Genomic DNA, 22253 nt, shown 5'->3' with positions numbered 1-22253 from the left:
TGGTTGCTTTCCACCAAATCTCTAAGACAAAGAAACCTACTGGAAAATTACAAGTAGAATCCCATTAAAACATGCTTCAAGGAGATTTAAACTTGGCTTCTGCTCAAGGGAAATCTTGCTATTGAGCCAGGAAAATTTCCTAAAGCAATTTCTGTGCCTCTTTATTTAACCTTACAATTCTTTTGACCTCTCAGTCTGCAAAAGCTTTTCCTTGGAATCCATCATTTTTAGGGACAAAATTTCATAATTGCCTTCTGCATTGCAACAACAACAAAAAAGTTAAAATAATACTTGTTGCCAAAACCTGTGTTCTTGCTCCAGTGGCTTTTCCCCAGTGTCAATATCACTCTTAGAAATGTCAGTTAAGTTTTTAAGCCAAAGGTCATGGTGGGAATTTGGAAGGATTTTACTTTTTTGTATCTCTTTATAGCACTGTGGTTCCCTGTTGTGATTCCCTGTCTTATTTTTCGGTTTTCAGTATAAACTAGATCTATAAAATATTTAAAGGACTTTTATACATATTGGAGAATCACAAAGTTTAGATAAGTAAGCGGGGGTTCAATCTACAAAATGCCAAAGTAACTGTTCAATTGATCAGACTAGTCAAACCAGCGGACATTATACGGACCCAAAAGAGGCTGAATTTTATCTCACAGTTGTTAGGGTTGTGTTTAACCCTCACTTTGCCTGAAAATGGAAGTGTTGTTTGTTTTCTTCCTGCTAACTAGACATTAAGTTTTCATCAGGAGTTTACTTAATCATATTCTTTCCTTTCACTGACTTCTTTGCCTACGTCTTATAGTCTGAGTTCCTTATTGAGCTATCACAAGATAAAAGGTTTCTGTACTTGAAACTTGGAGTCTTTAATACAAATTATATTCTTTTGAACTGAGTATTGAAACTTGCAAATTATGAAAAATAAAAAAGCTAAAAGCCTCCTTTCCCACCTCCCATTGTAGATACAAGGTGCAGTTGGGTGACTGGGCACTCATGTAAGTTAACCCCCCTTGAGAAGGTGTGGATTTGATTCTCAAGGAGACCCAGCCACCTACATGCCGTCCTCATGGTCAAGGTCTGTATGCCAGCTGGGTGCTGTACAAATGCACGTGTTTTGTCACAATAGGGACTAAATGTGTATAGAACTATAAGAGCTTCATGAAATAACCCATCAAACTCACCAATATGTAAATTGTTTTTGAAGTAAACCAGAGAGCATTTATAAAATACCCTGGTCTCAAAAAAAAAAGAAAGATGTTTCCCTCCACACAAAGGTACTAATACTAAAAATGATTGAAAGAAAATAGATTCAAATTAAATTCAGAATATGAAGTTGAAAAGTTAAAGATTTTGAGATTTGTGATAATTCTGAAGTGAACTAAATGGTGTTATTCTAACATCTGATAATGGGCTTTCTTATTTCATCAGGTACTGGAATTTCTCATACGTAGAAACTCAGTTGTTGTAACACAGTTGTCCTTAATAACATCAAAGTGAAATTGTTCTTTCTCGCCATGCCTTACTGGGATCATTGTGACTTACATCTACAGACAGTATCAGACTCCATGGTCAAACCCATGAGTCCATGTTCCTAGAGGGTGAGATACAGGCTCAGATCTGGGTTTGTGGGGCGTTCTCCACTGGATTAGAAATTTAAAATAATTAAAGTGGTCCTTCTCCAGAGATTGTTTGAGAAGCACTGGTCTTGAACATTGCATGCTACATGGTAGGTGCTTGGTATTACTTGCTGAATGAATGAATAAATTAAAAGGGGCCATTGACAGGTAAAAGAAAATTTCCTCATACTAATATTTATGTATTGTGCATGACAGTTTGCTTGTTCAGTATTTATCCATTATCTGTAATAAAGTGAATGACGGCTGGTTTAGGAATCTTTCACTTATTAACCACATTACCTACATGCCAGTGCTCAAAGTTTCTCTGCTTAAAGTTTTTCCTCATTCGGGTTCAAATGGGACAGTGAATGTGAAAGTACTTTTTTTTAAAACTGGGTTTTATAAATGTGAGGTTCTGTTGTTATTAACAAGCTTTTTTTTTCTTTTTTTAATTGTAAGTTTCAGATGTATAGCATTATAATTCAACATCTGTATACATTAGAGTGGTCATCCACAAGTCTAGTTACCACCCATCACCAAACAGTCGACCCCCTTCACCTATTTCACCCACCCCCAACCCCTTCCCCTCTGGTAACCACTGATCTGATCTCTGTATCTGTAAGTTTGTTTTTGTTTCATTTTGCTTGTTTGTTTGTTTTTTCTTAAGATTCCACATACAAGTGAGATCTTATGGTATTTGTCATTCTTTGTCTGACTTATTTCACTTAGCATAATACCCTATAGATCTGTTGTTGTTATAAATGACAAGATTTCATTAAATTTTATGGCTGAGTAGTATTCCATTGTGTATATATACCTGGTGAATATATACACCACATCATTGTTATCCATTCATTCATTGATAGACACTTAGATTGTTTCCATTTTTTATTCTAAAATCTAGCATCACTCCTCTTCTCTATAAAATATGAATTATGAAAAAACTGAAGAATATTGGTTAGAAATATATAACATAGGACAAGAATATTGCCATTAAATAAAAGCTGGTCTGACTACCCCCAGTGCTCTCCTGGCTAACATTCTGCACATCTTTATGATGTCCACATTGTATCACAAAATGATAAGAAACCCTCAAAATTCTGGAGTCCCTTCTGAACTATTAAGCAGAGAATAAATTGTTTGATATAGTTTTTAGTCAAGTGTATTTTACAGTATTTTAACTCTTTAAAAGTTAATGACTCAATATAGCTGAATGGTACCTGCCTATTAACCAGACATTTTTTAATCAAATCTCCCTACTCTCCAGTCATGCCGGCAAAAGTTTACTAAGCACTACAGATGCCCACATATATGGGGGTATTTTCTCCAAAATTATCTATCAGAAAAGAGAGTTCCTTTGCATTTGGGTGTTTACAAAGTCAAATTGCAGAGTTCTCTCTCAGTTACATAGCTTTGGCAGCAAAGTACTGTCTTGGGAAAACATTACCATGGAAAGTCCTTCAACCAATGCTGGTTTTCAGTGCTTGTAGAGGTCACCTGAGTGAGTTGCTAGAAAAGATAGCAAGGAAATTTAACATGAATTTAATCACTTATTTTTCTTAGTCACTAGTGTGAATATCAATGTAAACAAACTTTTTAAAGATCATTTTAAAAATACTGTATGTGATTATGTTGTAATGACCAGGATCAAATACCTATAACATGCACTAGACATGCTATTATGCAACTGAATAATTCCCATGGGCATCTGTTATGGACCGAGTCGTGTCCTCCCAAAATTCATATGTTGAAGCCCTCACTCCCCAACCCCCAGTGTAACTGGTTTGGAGATAGGGCCTTAAAACTTGTAGTTAAGGTTAAATGAGATCATAAGGGAGGGGCTTTAATCCAATATGACTAGTGTCCCTACAAGAAAGGGAAGAGAAACCAGGGATGTATGTACTTAAGAGAAAAAAAGACCACGTGAAGACACAGCAAGAAGGTGGCCATCTGCCAGCCAAGGAGAGAGGCCCAGGAAAAACCAAACCTGCCGACACCAAGACCTCAGACTTCCAGCTTCCAGAGCTGAGAGAAAATAAATTTCTGTTGTTTAAGCCAGTCTCTGGTACTTTGCTCTGGCAGCCTGAGCAGACTGATGCAGCATCCTCTATGCTGGCTCAAATGATGGACATTCCCTAATGAGGAAGACAGAAGTTCAGATTATGTGTTCTGGCCCTGGTCATGAGGAGGAAGCAAGTGGTAGAAATGTTTGTGAAGAGTTTGAAATTGTTTCCTAAAATAAGCATGAAAAAGGTAATGTTTTTAAAATATTTTTTTAAACTTGACATTCAGCTATTTCATCTATAGTCCTTTAAAGTTTGCCCCCCACCCAAAATTTTTTTTTTGAGGAAAGTGGTGAGCTTTTATTGGGGAAAATGGAGATTGTCTTGATGTTAGGATTTCTGCAAATTTGGGGAAATTTTTCAGATTAGAATAAAATATCACCCTAATGTGAAGAAATATCATGATATTATTTAGTATAGGTGATCAAATTAACTTTAGAATAAAAATGACATTATTGTGCACAGAAGTCACTCTAGTTAAGTGAGTTTCAAACAAATGTTTTTGGATAAGTTTAGTAGGAATTGATCCTGTAGATATATAGTATGAATACCTTTTTTTTTTTTTAATAGTACATCAAAATAGACCCCTCTGTGTTAACTCATGCCCTGATATCAGGTTTTCTGGTTCATAGAAATGCTGGTATTCACTGAATATAATGGAGATGTACAGAGATTGTTCCCATTTCTTTTTCTTTTTGGTATACTTTTGTTTTTTATTCAGAAGCCATGTGAATATTTGTCAGCCTAACAAGTAACAGGTAGTCCCAAATTATGCATTTTCTTGAAATGTTTGTGCAGAAAAAAATCAATCTATTCCCAAGTTCCTCAGTGAAGATATCACATCACTGAGAAAGGACCTCACTTTGAAGTAGAACTTGCTCCAAGGTGATCTATGAAGCAGTGATTATGAAACAGGGAACATTTACACACAGGTTTTTTAGGCTGGTTACCATATGGCAAAACTGACAAAACGCACGTGTATACCCTCTGCTTCAAAGTTTCCCTACCAGGGAAACTCCTACCCAAATCAGAAGCCATTGCACCAATCTAAAGAGATTTTCTAGTGAAAAGGTGAAACCTTAGAAAGCCCAAGATGTAAATAAAAGTAGGAATATTATTGTTGCCTTGTATTGAAATCAACATGAGGAGATGCATACAAAATAGGTTAAGAGGCTAAAAGCTGAAGCATGAATTTTGGTCTAAGCAAGGATTTAGGTGCATGTATGTTCCATGTAAATGAACTTTAGGAGCTTTCCAGTTCCACCTGGTCCAGAGACAACAATGATACTCACGCAAAGCATGTGGTTCATGTGAATAAGCATCTAGGAGCTAAAAGAGGTCTAACTACAGCGTGCCCACACCATGGGCAGCATGCTTTCTAGGGGATCTCAGTAACAACTATCAGCTGCTACTTGTGTCTATACCTGCAGCACCACGTATAATGCTGTGTAGACAAAAGATGGTCAAATAAGTGCAAATTAAACCAGTAAGTGTCTTGTCTTGTCAGTGTAGTTTTGGAAAGCTGGAGAAAGGTGGATACTGGGATCTCAAATTAATTTTCATCATTCAGGTATTTCTATAGTACAGAAGAATGTGAATTTCATAGAATTAAAGGCATTTATGAGAAAATGGACCAGTATATTAAATTGAATAAAATGTATGCAGCTGGGAAAATGATTCTGGAGTATTTATCAATGGCGTGGGTGTCAATCCTCATGCTCACATAGCTGCTCCTCTGGCTTTTCCTCTGGGGGGAGCTCCTCTCCGAGGCCAGCGTCAGCTGCACCATCATCCTGTCAGGTTTGTCTCCGTTCTCGGGTGTGTAGCTGCCCAGGTCATTCACCTCCACGTCACTGTAGCTGCCATCCAGCAGGACAGCGCGCGCCTGGGGTAGGCCGCAGGTGCAGGGGAGCTGCGGACACAGCAGACGCACAGTGGGATGCGAGCTCAGAGTCATCTCCCAGAAGCCCTTCCCAAGAAGCTGCCTAGTGGAGGGCATCGTCTTTTTCTAGTCTCTTTTACGGAGCTGGGGAAACAATGGTGGTAGCACTGTAAACATTCTAAAACTGCAGGTACCCATTTCTGTCTACACACCAACTATTAGGAAACATCACAGCATATCAGAGACCAACAAGAAGGTTCATGATCAGATAATCCCCATGTTCTCTGTGAAATCATAATCTGATATGAGCCCTGATAAAAAATGTTTACAGTTATGACATGTATGTGTTTTTATGTGTGTGAGAGAGAAAAAGAGAGAGAGATGGGGTGGGAATGTGAAAGGTGTGGCAATGCGGGGACAGTTAAGTCCTACATAGCTAGAGTTTTCTGGGGGAGATAACCACCGAACTGCAAACGGGAGAATGAAAGGGAAACCAGGTGGGAGGGAAGATGATTTGGAAAGTGATGGATATGTATGAGGTCACATGTGAAAGAAAATTTTCCAGAATGAAGGATGTGCATTCCTGGAAGTATGTGTGTGTGTGTGAATGTGTGTGTGAATGTTTATATATATGTGTGTGTGTGTGTGTGTATAATGTTTATTGCAGCATTTATTATAGTGGCAAAAAATGGAAACAACAGGGGAATAAATCATGTAACATCCAAGCTGTGAATTATTATGCAACTATTACAAAGAATGTCTTGGAAAGATAAATGCCTGAAAGCTTCTTTTATGATGTCTCTATGTTCATAGATAATTTGTTCCACCACGTTGACTTGCCATTTATTATTATCACTCAACTACCAACACCACCAAGGTTAAAGGGACCACGCCTTAGTTAACTTGGTTTAGCAGCTCCTGATACATGGTAAGTGCTAAATAAACGTTTGAATAAATGAATGAATGAAAGATGTAGCCCAGAGTAAATTTCACACTGTTTTAACATATAATTTTGTTTGCTATTCACGCCAACCCATGAAGTAGGTGGCGGAGCGGGTGTTATTTCCCCATTTTACAGAGGTCCGACCCGCCCATGGTCCAGCCCAGGCTCCGCCCCTGAGCAGACTCTTCCGCTCACGGCAGAGTCACCTTGTCCTGCGGCTTCCGCTCCTTCCGCTCCTGCACGGTGGTCAGGTAATTGACGGCTGCGTACTCCAGCACCGAGAGGAACACGAACACGAAGCTGACCCAGAGGTAGATGTCCACCGCCTTGATGTAGGAGACGCGGGGCATGGAGGCGTTCACGCCGGTGATGATGGTGGACATGGTCAGCACCGTGGTGATCCCTGCAGGCAGAGTGAGTAAGCAGCACTGGTTTGCCTTTCACCAAACCCACTGAATGGCTTCGTGCCGCCATACTTTTTTTTTTTTTTAATTAAAAAAATTTTTTGTACAAATTATTTTTATTTATTTATTTTGGGGGGAGGTAATAAGGTTTATTTATTTATTTATTCGTTTATTTTTAGAGGAAGCACTGAGGATTGAACTCAGGACTTCATGCATGTTTAACATGCGCTCTACCACTGAGCTATGCCCTTCCCACTGCGTGCCTCTGTTCTTTGTCCCTCCTTCTCCTCCGACCTAGAATGTCTCCATCCCTGCCCCTCTGTCTAGCAAACACCTGCTGACCTTTCCAGTTTTAGCTTTTATGCCGCTTCTCCTGCTCCTCCACTCCCCATGCTCACCCTCTCCCCCCCTTTGTATCTCTGCATCTTCACCACAGCACCTGCATCACTTTATTCTTCGGCAGAGAGCCCCTGACATGTTGGCAGTAAGACATTTCTTTCCATCCGATTGTTTAAAATAAAGACTGCATATGTATGTAGGCATAGGTATGTCTATTTCTTGTAACTCCTCCAAAAAAGGAAAAAAAGTGCCTGAATTTTATTTTAATCTTTGTGTCTTTGTTGCTGGTGTAGAATCTTTTAGTCCCGGTCATGTATGATGGACAGTCAGGGCACCTCCTGCATCCACTCCAACTCTGGACCTGCCTGTCCACTCAGCACTGTCCACTTGAGGACAAACAGGTCAGTTTCACCAAGAATAATGTTAACCTCATTTATGGAGATAGATTTTTTTTTTAAATTATAGAATGTTTGCTACAGAACAACCGTTAAAGGACAAGGCATTTGTCAGTGGAAATTTCCCTGAGATTTCAAATTAAGCTTAGAACATTTGCTTGGCAAACACCAAATCACAGGGGATTGGGGTCATCTTAAAGGCCAGCTCCAATCCAGTTTCACTAAAACCTGGAAGGTCACCCTCTCCCTTGTAGCCCCTGAACCATCAGTGAAATGGTGTGTGGGCCTGAGTGGGTACAATATTTAAAGCGGGGGAGAGAGGTGATGGCAAATAGCTATTAAGGGAAGGCTTGTAGAGGAATTCTTAGAGGGAATATGTATAAGAATTACTGGGAGAGATTGTTCAAAATGCAAGTTCCTGGTCCTCTCTGAGATTCTGATTCTATACATGTAAATAGGACTTAGGATTCTCCTTTTTTTTTTAAATTATTGATGACCTCATTTAATTCTTATAGCAGGGTACGATAAATATCATTATTATTTTACAGATTAGGAAATTGAGGCTCAGGGAGATTAAGAAATTATCTAAGCCATTTAGTAAATTGGTGATGGATGTACCTTTAATCTCTTCACTATATAAGCCTAGATCAGTAGTTCTCAACAGTGGGGATCCAGGATTCTTCATTTGACACAATTTCCCCCAGAGATTCTGTCGCAAAGATCCCTTGGGTGACCTTTTAAGAAACCCTGTTATAGAATGTGACTTCCTTATGCAGGTGGGCACAGAAAGCACCACAGACCAGGACCACCCATGCTAGAACTCAGCTCTAACAAGACCAAAGGTGAACTGTTTGCGTGGGCATCTGTGGGAACCTGGAAACTACTTTGCTACATAGATTCTTTTTAAAAAATTGAATTATAGTCAATTTACAATGTTGTGTTAATTCCTGGTATACAGCATAGTGATTCATTTATGTATGTATTCCTTTTCATACTCTTTTTCATTATAGGCTATTATGAAGTACTGAATATAGTTCCCTATGCTGTACAGTATAAGACTTTGCTGTTTATTTTATATGTAGTAGTTAGTATCTGCAAATCCCAAACTCCCAATTTATCCCTCCCCACCTTTTTTCCCACTGGTAACCGTAAGTTTGTTTTCTATGCCTGTGAGTCTGTCTGTGTTTTGGAAATAAGTTCATTTGTGTCCTTTTTAAATTTTTTTTCTTAGATTCCATATGTAAGTGATATCATATGGTATTTTTCTTTTCCTTTCTGGCTTACTTCACTTAGTATGACGATCTCCAGGTCCATCCACGTTGCTGCAAGTGACATTATTTTATTCATTTTTACGGCTGAGTGGTCATAGATTCGTAACAGTGATATTTTGCCTGTGAATGAATAACTTGAAGTTTTTCCAATTTATAATGCCAGCAGGGATTTAGGACCAATTTGGAATGAATGGTTTTATCTGGAAGGAATTACTTGAATTTTCCAGATGTCTGGAATGTGCACTTGAGTTGCTTCTTACCTAAAGGGACTCTGGCAGGCACAGCTCTGCGGTCAATCCAGAAGGACACCCAGGACAGCATGACCATCAGGGTGGCAGGGAAGTAGGTTTGGAGCAAGAAGAAGAAGATGTGGCGACGTAACGTGAAGTTAATGTACAGACGGTTGTACCAGCCTGGGGGGCACAGGAAGGAGAGAGAACACACATCATAGCCACTCAGCTCCTTCATAAAACACATTTTATTCAGGGAATCATAAATGCCTCAGGCATGCCCCTGGAACCTTACCATTCCTCTATTAAGTGGAAGTGAGAAAAACCATGGAAGAGAGTGATGCCGTGATAACCCACACTATGTGGATGCGTCCATCTCAAGACTCATCGGCCCCTGTCCTATACGTAACAGGAGCCCCTTGAGAAGGCCGTTTAAGACTCTCATTACTCAGATTGTGACACCGGGCCCAGAAGCATCGCCATGACTTGGTTGCTTGTTAGAAATGCAGACTCTTGGGCCCCACCCCAGATCTCCTGAATCAGAACTTCCTTTTAACACTCCTCCCCACGTGGTTCATATACAGATTAAAGCTTGAGATGCATGGATTTAACAACTCCCTTTGGAGTTCTTTACGGGGGAGAGTGTGTGTGAAGTTAAAATACCAAGCTAAGCACAACACTGCATTTAGGAACAGAGGGAACCATCACAGGTTTATGATCAATGCTTTAGCTGCACCTTGGTGTTCTTTGTAAGGAAAAAGTATGCACGGAAGAGTTGAAAGGAAAGGGACAATGATGGAAAGAGAAGGAAAAGGCAGGATAAGCTCCCACGACGAAGGCTGAAAGTAAAAGGTGGACTTGGCAACAGGAACTGGAACACTTGGCATGCAGGACAGTTACAGTGCGACAGTCGTAACTGTTCCAGAAAGTGATTGCAGAGGAGCTGCAGACTGAATGTGTGTCCTCCCCAAATTCACATGTCAAAACCTAATCCTCTGTGTGATGGTATTTGGAGGTGGGGCCTTTGGGAGGTGATTGCATCGTGAATGGGATTGACACCCTTAGAAAACAGGTCCCAGAGGGCTCCATCCCCTCTTCCCCAATGTGTGAGTCTATGAACTAGGAAGCAGGCAGACACTGAATCTGCAATGCCTGGATCTCAGACTTCCCAGCCTCCAGAACTGTAAGAAATAAACTTCTATTGTTTAGAAGCCACCCAGTCTATGGCATTTCGTTACGGCAGCCTGAACGGCCTCAGACAAGAAGGAATGTCAAAATGCTAAGGGTCAAAGGAATGAGGTTCCCCGAAGAACGAAGACTCATGGGTGATGTATGCAGAAGATAGGAGGTGCAGGATCGCCATAGGTTGGTAGTGAACGGTGCTCTCTGTCACAGATCAGAGACTGAAAGGTGGCACTTTCCTCTGTCATCAACCGTGTGATGTTTTAGCAATAGCAAGTGCATCAAGGTTAGAGCAAAATAGTGAGGAGAGTTTAGCTCAGTGGTAGAGCACGTGCCTAGCACACATGAGATCCAATCCCTGGTACCTCCATTAAAATAAATAAACATAACTACCTCCCCCAAAACAAAAAATTTTTAAATTAAGAAAAAAAAAGATTAGAGCAAAATCATCCTGAGAGGTGATGAGTTAGGAAAGAAATAAGCTTTGGAGTGAAGCTCAGCTGTTAACCTCAGCTGCCAGGAGGAAGAACAGAGCACATGCCCTCAGGCATCAGGGGGTGGCAGGCCTGCCCAGATCCTTGGTTCAAAAAGCAACAGTGCTACCCACAGGGAATGACCAGCAGTGCCTGCACCACGGCTCACAAGGGGGTCATCAGAGAACCTGTGCAAGCAGTATGGTGGGAGGGGACTGGTTAAGAGAGGAGCACCCAGCAGGGCCGGCTGAAGCCCAGAGAAGGTGAACGGAAAACAACAGACCTGAAATTGGACTGTTTCTTGCCTGTAGAAGAGGGGGCTCTGGGAGTCATATCAGGAGTGAGATGCCCGCTGCTAAACTAGCGATGTGATTGTCTCAAACAGACCTTCCCACAGAGCTGAGGTGGGAGCCCAGGAAGAACCCAGTAACAGGAACCCAGTACTGGAACCCACTAACATTTCCTAGGTTATCACTTCTGATGCTTTGGTGGTATCAAAAAACCACCTCCACCCAATGCTCACCACCCTCTAGACCTTGTTTAAGAGTCCCGTCTTGGGTTTGAAACCTCAAGCGGCACAGGCTCTGCTCACGTGACAACCAAGGCACATGCCTCCTGAAACAGAAGATGACTCGCGCCTCCCTCGACTTTGACCCCACCTGTGCTGCTGTAGAAGGCCAGTTTGGTCGTGGTGTGGAACTCCTGGATGAGGAACTGGGAGAGGGAGATCCGCTCGTCCGTCTTCAAGGAGTCATTGCCTTTCTTCCAGTACAGCATGAGGTCGTCTTCCGTGTAGGCATCTGGAGGGACGAGAGAGCCTCAGACACCAGGAAAGGCAAGCCTGTCTGTGAGGCTGTGTGGAAGCCCCACTACATGTCTCCCACACAAACTATGGAGGCTGCAGTAAGAGCAGGTGAATAAACACAGCACAGGATAGACACAACAAAACAAGATCCTGAAAGACAAATCTGGTTCTCCTCAGTCTTCCAGAAATCATCAGGGCAAAGCTCTCTGAATGTTCATAATTGTTGCAAAAGTGTTCAAACCACTCCTACCCCCCAATTCAGCCTTAAACCAGATGGAATTGTTATTTTTGTAGATCAGAAACTACAATTTGCTCTTTTTAAAGAAAATTTTGCAGGTTAAATGGCGGCCAGCCACATTTTATGTGGTTCGGTGTTCTAAAGCACGGGCACTTCAGCCCTTTCCTCTCTTGCATCATTGATGGCAAATACCTTTAAACAATCTCAGGTAGCAAGGGCTGCATTCTAGCAAGAAAAGATCCATAAAGAGACACAGAACAAGTCCCTTCTCTGCAGGCCTTGAGTTGCTTCTGCCCAGGGTAAAATCAAAGCAGTCCCCCCACCCCCACCTTGAGGATCACTCCCTCTGGCCCGACAGTTCCCCAGGCCTGAAGTATGACTCGCAGACCAGTCTGTTCTTTCCCAGGCTCCCTGAGGCTCTTTTTTATTCTTCTTTTATTCTTTCTGTAGCCCTGAACCTGTGTGACGGCCGATCTCACAGGTCCACTTGGCTAGGCTAGAGTAAGGACCCCATCAGTTTCAATCCAACACTGATCCAGGTGTTGCTGGGCAGATGCTCTGGAGATGGGACATCTACAACCAGTTCACACATGAAGTAAAGGAGATGATCCAGGGTCATTTGGGTGGGCCTGACCCAATCAGTTGAAAGGCCTTAAGAGCAGACCTGAGGTTTCCCCAAGGAAGAAGAAATTCTACCCGCAGATGGATGGCAGGGTCTGCTCCTCCCCAAGGGTCTCCAGCCTGCCCTTTCCCAAAGCCTGCCCTGCGGACGCTCACCAACCCCCATGTTCTCATAAGCCAATTCCCTGCACTGACTCTCTCCTGTGTATCTCCTATGGTTCTGCTTCTCTGGCGGATCCTTGACTGACACAGCCTGGAAGAAGCCACACAGGGATGGGGCTGCCTGGGTGTCATAAGGAAAGCAAGGTTCTAGAGCCAACGAGCTTAGTCCTTGGCTCTGTTAGCCTCTCCTTTGTATAATAGAGATAACAGTAACCTTCCCACAGGGAGCTTGGGAGGATTAAATGACAGAGCAGGCATAAAGCCACGGGGCAGTAGGCAGTCACTCCCTTGGTCCTGAGATTTCATTCTCCCTGATTCCCACAGAGCTGCCCATTCAGACCCTGCTGTGTGTGGGGTCCACATCCCTGAGCTCCTTGGACCTAGATGAGTAGAGTCAGGGGACCCCAATCCACTATCACAGCCCAGGCAGGCTTAACAAGGTGCCCTGTGCTAACGAGAGTCCAACCAGGACTTTGATAAGGCCAGGACTTGTGTGCTGGCTCGGGATTCCCCTCCCGTAGGAGCGGGACTCTTCAAGGAGTGCAGAATGTGCCCAATGGAGGCAACATTTTGGCAGAAATTGGAGAACAGGACAGGTACATAGAGAGCTAGAGATGCCAGTGGCTAGTCCTGGACACAGCCTCAGCCTTGCTCTTCCAAGGGCCCGGTTTTTAACTTTCCAGGACTTCCCTCTGTGTGTGTGTGGGCGCGTGTATGTTTCCCGAGGTTCCCTGGTTGTACCTGAGCGTCTCAACCACCACCTGCACTCACCATGGCAGTTCCCTGGGGCAGCTGCTGCCAAACTTGTTTCTGCCACGGAATTCTTTCTTCAGTGGAAAGCTTATTCAGAAGAGTGATAAAAAGCAGATCCAAAAGGAGCGCTCTGGGGGACTGTGTGTATGAGTGTGGGGCTGGAGGTCTTGGAAGGAGACCCACGTTTGCTGAGCCCGCCACACCTCCGCCAGCACTTGCCCTGGGGACTGGGAAACCTCCAGGTTCCACAGAACCGAGTTTACAACCATTGTCATAGGCATTAAAAGGGTCAGTTATGGGAATAGAAGGTTTTAGTTCTATCTGTTTCCAATTTTAAAACTTACCTGATACTTAGCTTCTATCTAAAAAGTCACTAAAATGCAAAGTCATGAATTAGGAACACAGACTGCTCCTGCTCCAGAGAGTCAGAGGTGTTTAGAATTACTTAAGAGCTGTGTGCAGATGTCTGAGCACAAGCCTACTCACAGCTCTCAATTTCCAGCGAGCACGTTTGTGTGTCCAGGGGAAATCGGCTGAAGTCCATGTTGCACATTGCAGTCACTGTAACCCTAGACACAAAAGGACAAAATCGAAGTTTTCAGACGCTGTGAAATACAAGTGCAAGATGATAAAACAAACAGAAGAGGCTTCTGCTTCCTTCCAATATGACTGCCTCCTTCCAATATAACTGCCTCCTTCTTATAATTCATGAGCAGTATGTCAGGATGCAGATAACCGAGTAGCTTATGAGTGATACCCACACTAGAGTACTCTTGAGTGTTCATGTTTAACCCCAGGGTCAGTGTGGGGCAAACACGTCTCCAATAACTCCTATCACATGCAAGCAATTTTAGAGAAACAATGGTCTCAATCGCTACAACAATGTGAAGTAACTCATTTGATAAATTGTCTTCAAAGAAATCATAGGAACAGGTATTACTCTCCTGTTTTAGAGTTATTCAAGTTCTTCTGTTCTTTTATTGATTTTATTGCTACTCAATACTTGTGTACAATGTCTTAGAAATAATATTAATGAAGCACTTATGTCAGTTGCCAAATGTGGCACTTTTTCGTTTACAATATTGATATTTTCACACTGATAATAGCATCTATTAGTGGACACAGGCATTTTTTAGTGGACAACTCTATGGAGATCATAGGAATGGAAAACCACTGAAAGATATTACTGTATCAATATGCAAGCTTTGGTTGGCATCTGATAGTTTTGTTTCAGAGTTTACACGGGAAAACAGGCTTCTGCATCAAGGAATAAGCAACTACAGACCCTTAGTCATAGAAGATTTCCCACCCAGTGTGGAATCCCACAGCAGGATATGACTAGTAAACATACTATTTTTCCTTCAATCACAGAAAATGGTTAAATATAAGTTGTGGAAATTATCTGGATAATTCATGGCCAAAAAAGAAAACAAAAATCACTTTTAATTTAAATGGAAATTTCAAGGAAAAAAGCTTTCTTGAAACTAAATTATCCAAATGTTCACCTTGCTTTCCTCATTGCACTTGAGTGTTGGAATGGTTGTGTTCTGGGAGGGATTCTGTATCGTTAGTAGCTGGGTAGTCTTACCTCTCTGGAAATATGGATACACAGGGTGAGGGGAGGAGGCTGCTCAGTCTGTCCCCTGACTCTGACACCTAGTAGATGGGCTTCCATTTCTATGGGCACATCACCTGCATAACCACACTGATAGCATCGCCAGCAAGAAAGAAACTAGGAACTCAGCTTGGGGACCCTTCGGGCAAACTATGGGGACATGAAATGTCAAATGCAGGCAGTTCTTGCTGTAAACAAAAGGATTAAATACCTCTTGTCTCTGTATCAGTTGGTACAGGAACAGATGTTTTTAGAATCACAGACATCATCAGATTGGTTCTTGGCACCCTGACTTGATGCTTTTCCACTTGCAACCCACGCATTGAACAAAGCACAGTGTGAGATGTAATCTAACCCATGTTTGTTTTTGTTTTCTCCAACTCCCTTTAAATTGTTTCACTGGGAGGATCTTCCCTTGTCTTGGATGGAAACTTGGTAGCTCCTGTGATTTTCCTGCAGTCAAAACCCTCAGAAGTAACAAGACATACCTCAGTTCAGAAATTAAAAGAATTTTGGTCTGAGACAGTCAACACTTCAAACTTCATTCACATTGAGACTTCTACTCTCCCTCCCCAGCTAAGGCACAGAGGTGGCATTTGAATGGTCAGTTTCTGCCCATCTCTGGTCACCTCCTGTGCGGGTGCCAGTGAGGGGGAGGGAGGGAGGGTAGCATCATTCTCTGGCGAGGTAGCTTCAGTCTGTGTGGGTCTGCTACGTGGCCAAAGCTGAGACTTTATTTCCTGGTCCTTCATCCCCACAGCTGGGCACCTCCATCCTCCAGCAGCACTTCTCACCCCAGCTCTTGGCTCACTCACTTAACGATTCCCAAAACCCTGGGAGTGCAGACTGACCCCACCACCACCAAAACTCCTCCTGGCTCTACCCTTTGGTGGATAGACAGCCCTTCTCTTGCCCTGTAACCGCCGTGTCCTCCAACTGGCGGCACACATGCTTTAAGCTCTCCAAGCGGTTCCGGGGCTTGTCCACTCACAGCGTGCCCACAGCTCTCTCCCAACAAAAATCTCTTCCTCCTACAATCACTGACTCTCATATTTTGAAGGTGACTGGGAGTTCAAGAGCATTGGAATTGGTTTTTCAGTCTACCCAGTGTGATGGAACATTTCACTTGTTATCATCTCTTGGAGCCTAGGAAACTTCGATTTCACCATCCTATTACCTGCTGCTCCCTGCCTCTCCCCCTATGCGTGCTGCCCCTACCTCTATCTGCATCTAATTATTTGGTTCCTGTAGGTCTCCTTCACTAAGCTGCCATCACACTGAGGCAGTGACTTTATATTATTCATCTGTATGTCCTCAGAGCTTAAGACAGGACCTGGCAGAGCTTTCATCTGCACAACTCTGGGGGCCGCCCATAATACAAATGCATTCTGTTGAGTGATCAGTGAGTGTGGATGAGGTGAAGAATGGCATATTTGTATGTGATTTAGGAGTTAAGCTGCTGTCGACATAGTTGATGGTATCCAGCTACTCCAGGTTTTCCCCACACTAATTCTTACAGTGATAGTCTTCAGTAACTTAGCCCTCTTTCTTTCTCTCTCTTAAACAAACCTATGATTTGATTTGCAATGAAAAATCAAATCATACGTTTTGGGGGGTTGAGGTAGAGCACAGTGGTAGAGTGCTTGCCTAGTATGCATGAGGTCCTGGGTTCAACCCCAGTACCTCCATTAAAATAAATAAATAAGTAAATCTAATTACCTCTCCCCAAAACAAAAACAAATCACATGTTTTTAGGCACAAGGAGGCTCACTGACAACTTTGATTCTGAACAGAGATTTTCCACTCCCTTGTCTCTTCTGTTCTGCCTCTGGGGTCACATTCAATGGTGCACTGGACCAGACTCCCAGCAGCTCATGAGAGCTGATTGCTAGAATTTCAGAAATTCACAAGTCAGTTGTTAAACATAGCCATTATTAAAATTACATTTTATAAACTTAAAATTAAGTTTACATTTAAAATAAAAGTAACAAATCCTCAGAACTCATCACTTCCTAATTATTTACTGTTCTTTCCTATTATCTATACTCCTGAAGTTACTCCATCTATTTTATTTACATGGGGAAATACTAGATAAAGGTGTGCTGCCACACATCCTTCCCAGCTCTGCATCCAGTGACATCAGGCTAGTAGCTTGAAATCAGCCATGATGGGAGTATTTACACTACGGAAATCAGCAAATGCTACAAAGGGCTAGATTTACTGTTTTGTTGATTGTCTAGACTTAAAGAAGCAGATTCAACCTAAAAGTGTGTTATGTCTCTCACAAGTACACATAAATAGTTCCAAAAATTTGAGGAAATATTCCTTCAATATTTGAAAGAATATTATCCAATCCAGCAAATAAATTGCTACATCTTTGACAAATGCTTGAAATTCCTCTATGGTTCTTCATTATTTCACTTTGTCTTGTTAACATAAGTGAAAACATCAACCAATATTTACTAGACCTACACTCATTTGTCAATCATGTAAGCAAGCAAATGCTTGCAAACATTTACTCCACATCTGATTTTGTAGAACTATTGTTGGTGATAAAACTATAAAAAAAATAATGGTGGGTTATATGTCAGTTATATCTTAATGAACCTGGAAAAAAATAATAGTGGAATTTTACAAGAAATAGTAAATCATGTGGAAGTTGTAAGTGTATGGAATTCATAATAAAAAGTATTGTATAATTTATTTCCTTTGTAAATCATATACTACACATCCTTTGTATCAGTGATATTCATAATAAATTTATATACATATATATATGCATATTTTCTTAAACGTTTACTAGCACACCCATGGTCACGTGCCTTATGGGCTAGTCCTCATCCCTGCTAGTGACGTCAGATTGTGTTATTCTGTTGGTGGTTTTTGAGCTTAAGATGCTTTGGCAGCTGCCTCAGATGTAAGAACTCCTAGTAGAACCAATCCAGCATGGCTTGGAGAAGGGACTGCACACCGTTGACCCCTCTGAGTACTTCTGTGGGAGGAGGCATTTCAGGCCATGCAGAGGAAAATGCCAAAACCTCGCTCTGAGTCTGGTACCTACTTGCTCAGATTCCAAGCCAGCATGAACAATGAGGGATCATTATAAATATTCCTTTGGGGAATGGGGGTAGAAATCCAGCTTCAGCATTGCCATCTCTGACTCGAAAGATACACAGCAACTGCACAGACGCTCCCTACTTAGACATCGGTATGTGGACTCAGCTCTATCAAAACAAAGTCTGTAACACTGAAATGCACCATCAGCACAGCACAGAAGCAGTAAATCACAGCCAGTAGCTGAGTTCCTTCTCTGTGAAGGCCTGCAGCTCATCTCCACACACCGTCCCCGGGGGAGGTGGGCACCACGAGTTTCTAAAGTGGGCGTAAAAATGGTTTTGCAGGGACTGCCACACTGCGGTGCCTGTGTTTAAGGAGGGCTTCTCCAGGTCAGTGCTTAATGAGCAATTAAACATGTCTAAGGCTACTGTACAGCTCAGGGACTATGGCTAATATTTTATAATAAATGTAAATGGAGTATAGTCTATAAAAATATTGAATCACTATGTTGTACACCTGAAACTAATACAATACTGTAAATCAACTACAATAAAAATAAATAAACATTTCTATGGCATCTGAGCTCGTGAGAAAAGAAGATTTTTAGTATTTTTTATTGAAGTATTTGTTTTTAGTATTTTTCTTATTGAAATACGTGTTCTTTATATTTTCAAAGTGATGCTCAAAATACCATTTAAAATCATCAAGTGGCTGGGGGTCCCCATAATTTCTCAAGGTGGATACTATGGCAAGAAGGGACAGAAAACATGCCTGAGTTGGCCACCAAAGGTAAACCAAAAAAAAAATTTTAACCAAATTTCCAAAATGGGAATCAGAGAGGTTGAAGGAGGTAGGTTTTTGAGAATACATTATCTATTTCCTGACTCCTACTAGAGAAATAAAACTTTCATTAAACCTTTAAAATTGAACAATAACGTACAAGAGGAGGCATATATCATAAGCATCATCATGAGAAATTTCCCCAAATGTATTTTCAAGACCAAATAATTCCTTAAATTTTTTACTCTTGTGTAAAGTTGGTTTTACTGGATGTTGCAAAGGCAGCAGCGCCTAGAAAGTTAGAAGCTTGCTGTTCAAAGCCAAAAAGCAAAACTTCAATGGGAACGTCAAGTGATGTCCTTGATTCACAAACGCTATGCCTTTCCTCCCAGGCTGCAGGGGTAAGAAGGGAAAGAAGCACAGAAAGCGGCCAGGAAGGCGTACCTGAGGCTGTAGAGCACTTTCCCGTCGGGCTGGACGCGCAGCATCACGTTGTCCGTGGTGGTGTCGTGGATGAAGGAGCGCTTGGAGTGCACGAAAAACATGTCGGGGACCCAGATCTTCTTCACCAGCCGGCCGTCGAACGTCATGCTGAGGTTGTTGGTGCTGGGGAAGGACAACCTCTCGTCTTTCCAGTAGTGCCGCAGATACAGGGTCATGGTGAAGTCCTGGGGGTGGAGGGCAGAGAGGGGGACCCCGCCCACTGAACCGACGAGGGTCAGCAGGACGTCCTATACCTGCATCACTTGGCTGGGGAGTGAAGCTGAGCCGCAGGAGACCTTGCTTCTGGCCCCTGGCGTTCACTGGGGCAGGAGCGCGAGGGCACTGCTCGGAGGACTCAGCAAGAAGGCCCGCCCCTGAGCCCCGCCCGCCACCTGGCACTGGCTTCCACCCACTGTGGATGCTTTGGTCTGTCGGCACTGGAACCCTCTGTGGTGCTCCCAACCCACATACAGGGCCAGCTGGAGGTGCCAGAGAGTTAATGTCTCTGGAAGCCGCCCTCAGCCAGGGAGTGGGGCTGGGGGAGGGAAGGATGGATATGTAGCCCAGCTCCCTGGCCCCTCAGTTGGGATAACGCAGAGGTGAAATCCTTGCTGACTCCCAGAGTACCCCAGTGGGACCGAGGTCCCCATAGGTCTGTTAGAGCAGGCAAATGGCAGGCTGTGAGCAGAGAAAGAGGGCCAGGCCAAATGGCAGGAAACCATACATCTTGTGAACAATGGGGAGTCTTTGGGCAGAGGAAAGCAGGAAGCTCTGGACCGATAAGAAATCATACATTTTGTGGTAACAAGTGTCCTGGAGGCAGACAAAGAAAGGTGGAAAAAGGCAGGAATCTCTGGCCTCTGAATGTAACCTTTTGCTCATTATGCCCTCATTAGAATAAAATTAGCCTTGCAGATTAGAAGTACCCATCATGCACCGATGCCATGACACTTCTGATCAAGACTAAATAAGGGCTGGGATGGCGGTGTAAAGCTCAATAGTAGAGCATATGCTTAGCATGCACAAGGTCCTGGATTCAATCCCCAGTACCTCCATTAAGGAAAAATTAAGGGGAAAAAAAAGACTAAACAAGGACAAAAATCTCTCCTCCCCTTGGGAAGGTGGGAAGGTGCAGCTGGGATGAAAGTCAGGAAATACAACCCCCGAACCCTTCCCTCTCCAATGAATATTCCGCCCATTCATTTTCACACCCTATGTAACCAGCTTGCCAAAGAAACTCAGCACAGCGGCTCACCTGAGTCTGTCCACTTTCCCTTGAGAACATCCTATCACTTAATAAACCGTCACTTTCTTTTCTTGACCTCCACATCTCGTCTCTGAAATCTTTCTGCCAGGAGACAAAAACCTACTCTCCGGTAACAGATCGGTTTAATTGCTCAGCCTTTTTGCCTTCCCCATCTCACCTCCACACTCTTTTCTTTTATTTCCTGGGATCACTTCCCAATAAAGTGTTTGTGCTAGAATGCTTTTCTCAGGCTTGTTTCTCAAGGCATCTGAACTAAGATAAGGCCCTAAGAAGTCCTGTAAGTCAAGGAATGATAGAATATTCTAATTTTTAATCTAAACCCTCTAAAAAGAGGGGAAAAAAAGTAAACTTTTGCTTTTTCTGCATTTTCACAGCCAGATACAGAATCCACGGTAAGTAGCATTGGACCGTGATGTTTGAGAGTATTTGCCCAGAAATCACTTCCTGCTGGTGAGAGCCTGGATACTGGAGTAGGGAAAATTACATCTGTCATCTGACTCTGCTTCATACCAATTAGCTAGCTTTTTGGCAAATGTCTTAACCTCCCTGAGCCATCTGTAAAATGAGTGTGGGAACTCCCACTGATCAGGGAGTTGGGAGACATGAGAAATTCTGTTGTGTGATGTTCCCGGTCCAGCACAGCCCCCGTGTGAAACCCCTGTCCACCACCCCAGTCAGAGAAGCACTTACCATGTCCACCTCTGAGATGCTGTCCAAGCTCTCCACCTGCACGTCCACACCAACAGGAATGGCCGGGCCTGGGAACAGGGCATGGCAAGAGCATTTATCCTTTTTACTTGAACTTTGACTACGAACGAGCTAGGCATAAAGACCATTTCCCCTGGAACCTCTGTGTCCTGTCAGATTTGAAGGTTTTGTGTCCCACATGCCAAGCTAAAGTCAAACCAGAGATAAAAGGGTGGGATCATGGGCTAGTTCCCTGGAATATTCCAGCTTAGGTTAAAAATTTTGATATGGGGGTGGGGCTGGTTTCTGAATCATCCAGGTGATTCTGAAACAATGAAGTTAATGTAAAGCATTCATCTCTGGTCATCTGAAGATATGATGAAGACCTAGGTCAAAGCTGGGTCCCACCTAAGGAGTTACTCCTTAACAGGAGTCACATATTTTTTTTTTTTTTCATATTTACCTCCAGATTTTTCACCTTCTTTCATCTGAGAAGCCAGCGTCTCTGGCCATGAGGACACTGCTTGGTAAATCAGCACCAGGAGCCAAAGTCATATTCGAAACATTGCCAAGCCCACAGATCTGCATCTTTGCTACATGATGGAGTAGCTTCAATGGGGAATGTGATACACTAATTTTAGATTGTGATACAATCTAAAAAAATATTAGATTTTGGTGGGGGGGCATTTCTAGGCTATGAAAACTTAATATTGATAAACAGAAAGAAAGTATTATAAGGGAAGTAGATTGCTGCCCCCTTTCCTCGCTGCTTTCAGGCACGTAGGGCAGGCATGGAACACACTCGGATCATCACGGAGTGAAAAGGTGGTTTGAGAGCTTTTGTCCAGCAGTAAATTATGGACTGCATAGAGACTCCCTTCTAGAAGCTGCTTGCTCTTTGGGCAAAGGTGACTGGAAGAAATAAAAGGCATGAGAATGATTTCTGAAATAAATATATTTTTCTCCAGGGGAAAAAAAGTCCCATAAGGA

General features: G+C 42.7%; 1 protein-coding gene and 1 long non-coding RNA gene across 2 annotated transcripts in view; one reads left to right on the top strand and one right to left on the bottom strand.

Annotated features, from left to right (window-relative positions):
* Positions 1 to 1674: 1674 nt before the first annotated feature.
* The window catches only part of GABRR1 (gamma-aminobutyric acid type A receptor subunit rho1), a 33523-nt gene continuing 12944 nt past the window's right edge, over positions 1675 to 22253 (bottom strand). Inside the window, exons 4-10 of the mRNA XM_010948942.3 lie at positions 21267 to 21334; positions 19271 to 19494; positions 13861 to 13943; positions 11455 to 11595; positions 9171 to 9323; positions 6708 to 6904; positions 1675 to 5588 (exon numbers count right to left, since the gene is read on the bottom strand). Coding sequence (XP_010947244.3) covers positions 5295 to 5588; positions 6708 to 6904; positions 9171 to 9323; positions 11455 to 11595; positions 13861 to 13943; positions 19271 to 19494; positions 21267 to 21334 — 1160 coding nt within the window. The 3' untranslated portion in view covers positions 1675 to 5294. The remainder of the gene's footprint in view (positions 5589 to 6707; positions 6905 to 9170; positions 9324 to 11454; positions 11596 to 13860; positions 13944 to 19270; positions 19495 to 21266; positions 21335 to 22253) is intronic.
* Positions 6763 to 9205, top strand: LOC123615061 (uncharacterized). Its single transcript, XR_006722581.2, has 3 exons — positions 6763 to 6915; positions 7538 to 7645; positions 8416 to 9205. It is a non-coding gene; the product is annotated as an uncharacterized LOC123615061 (long non-coding RNA).

This window comes from Camelus bactrianus, chromosome 8 (assembly GCF_048773025.1).
Source record: "Camelus bactrianus isolate YW-2024 breed Bactrian camel chromosome 8, ASM4877302v1, whole genome shotgun sequence".
Lineage (NCBI taxonomy): Eukaryota > Metazoa > Chordata > Mammalia > Artiodactyla > Camelidae > Camelus > Camelus bactrianus.
The sequence above is the reverse complement of the archived record's forward strand: the minus strand, read 5'-3'. Positions and strand labels throughout refer to the sequence as shown.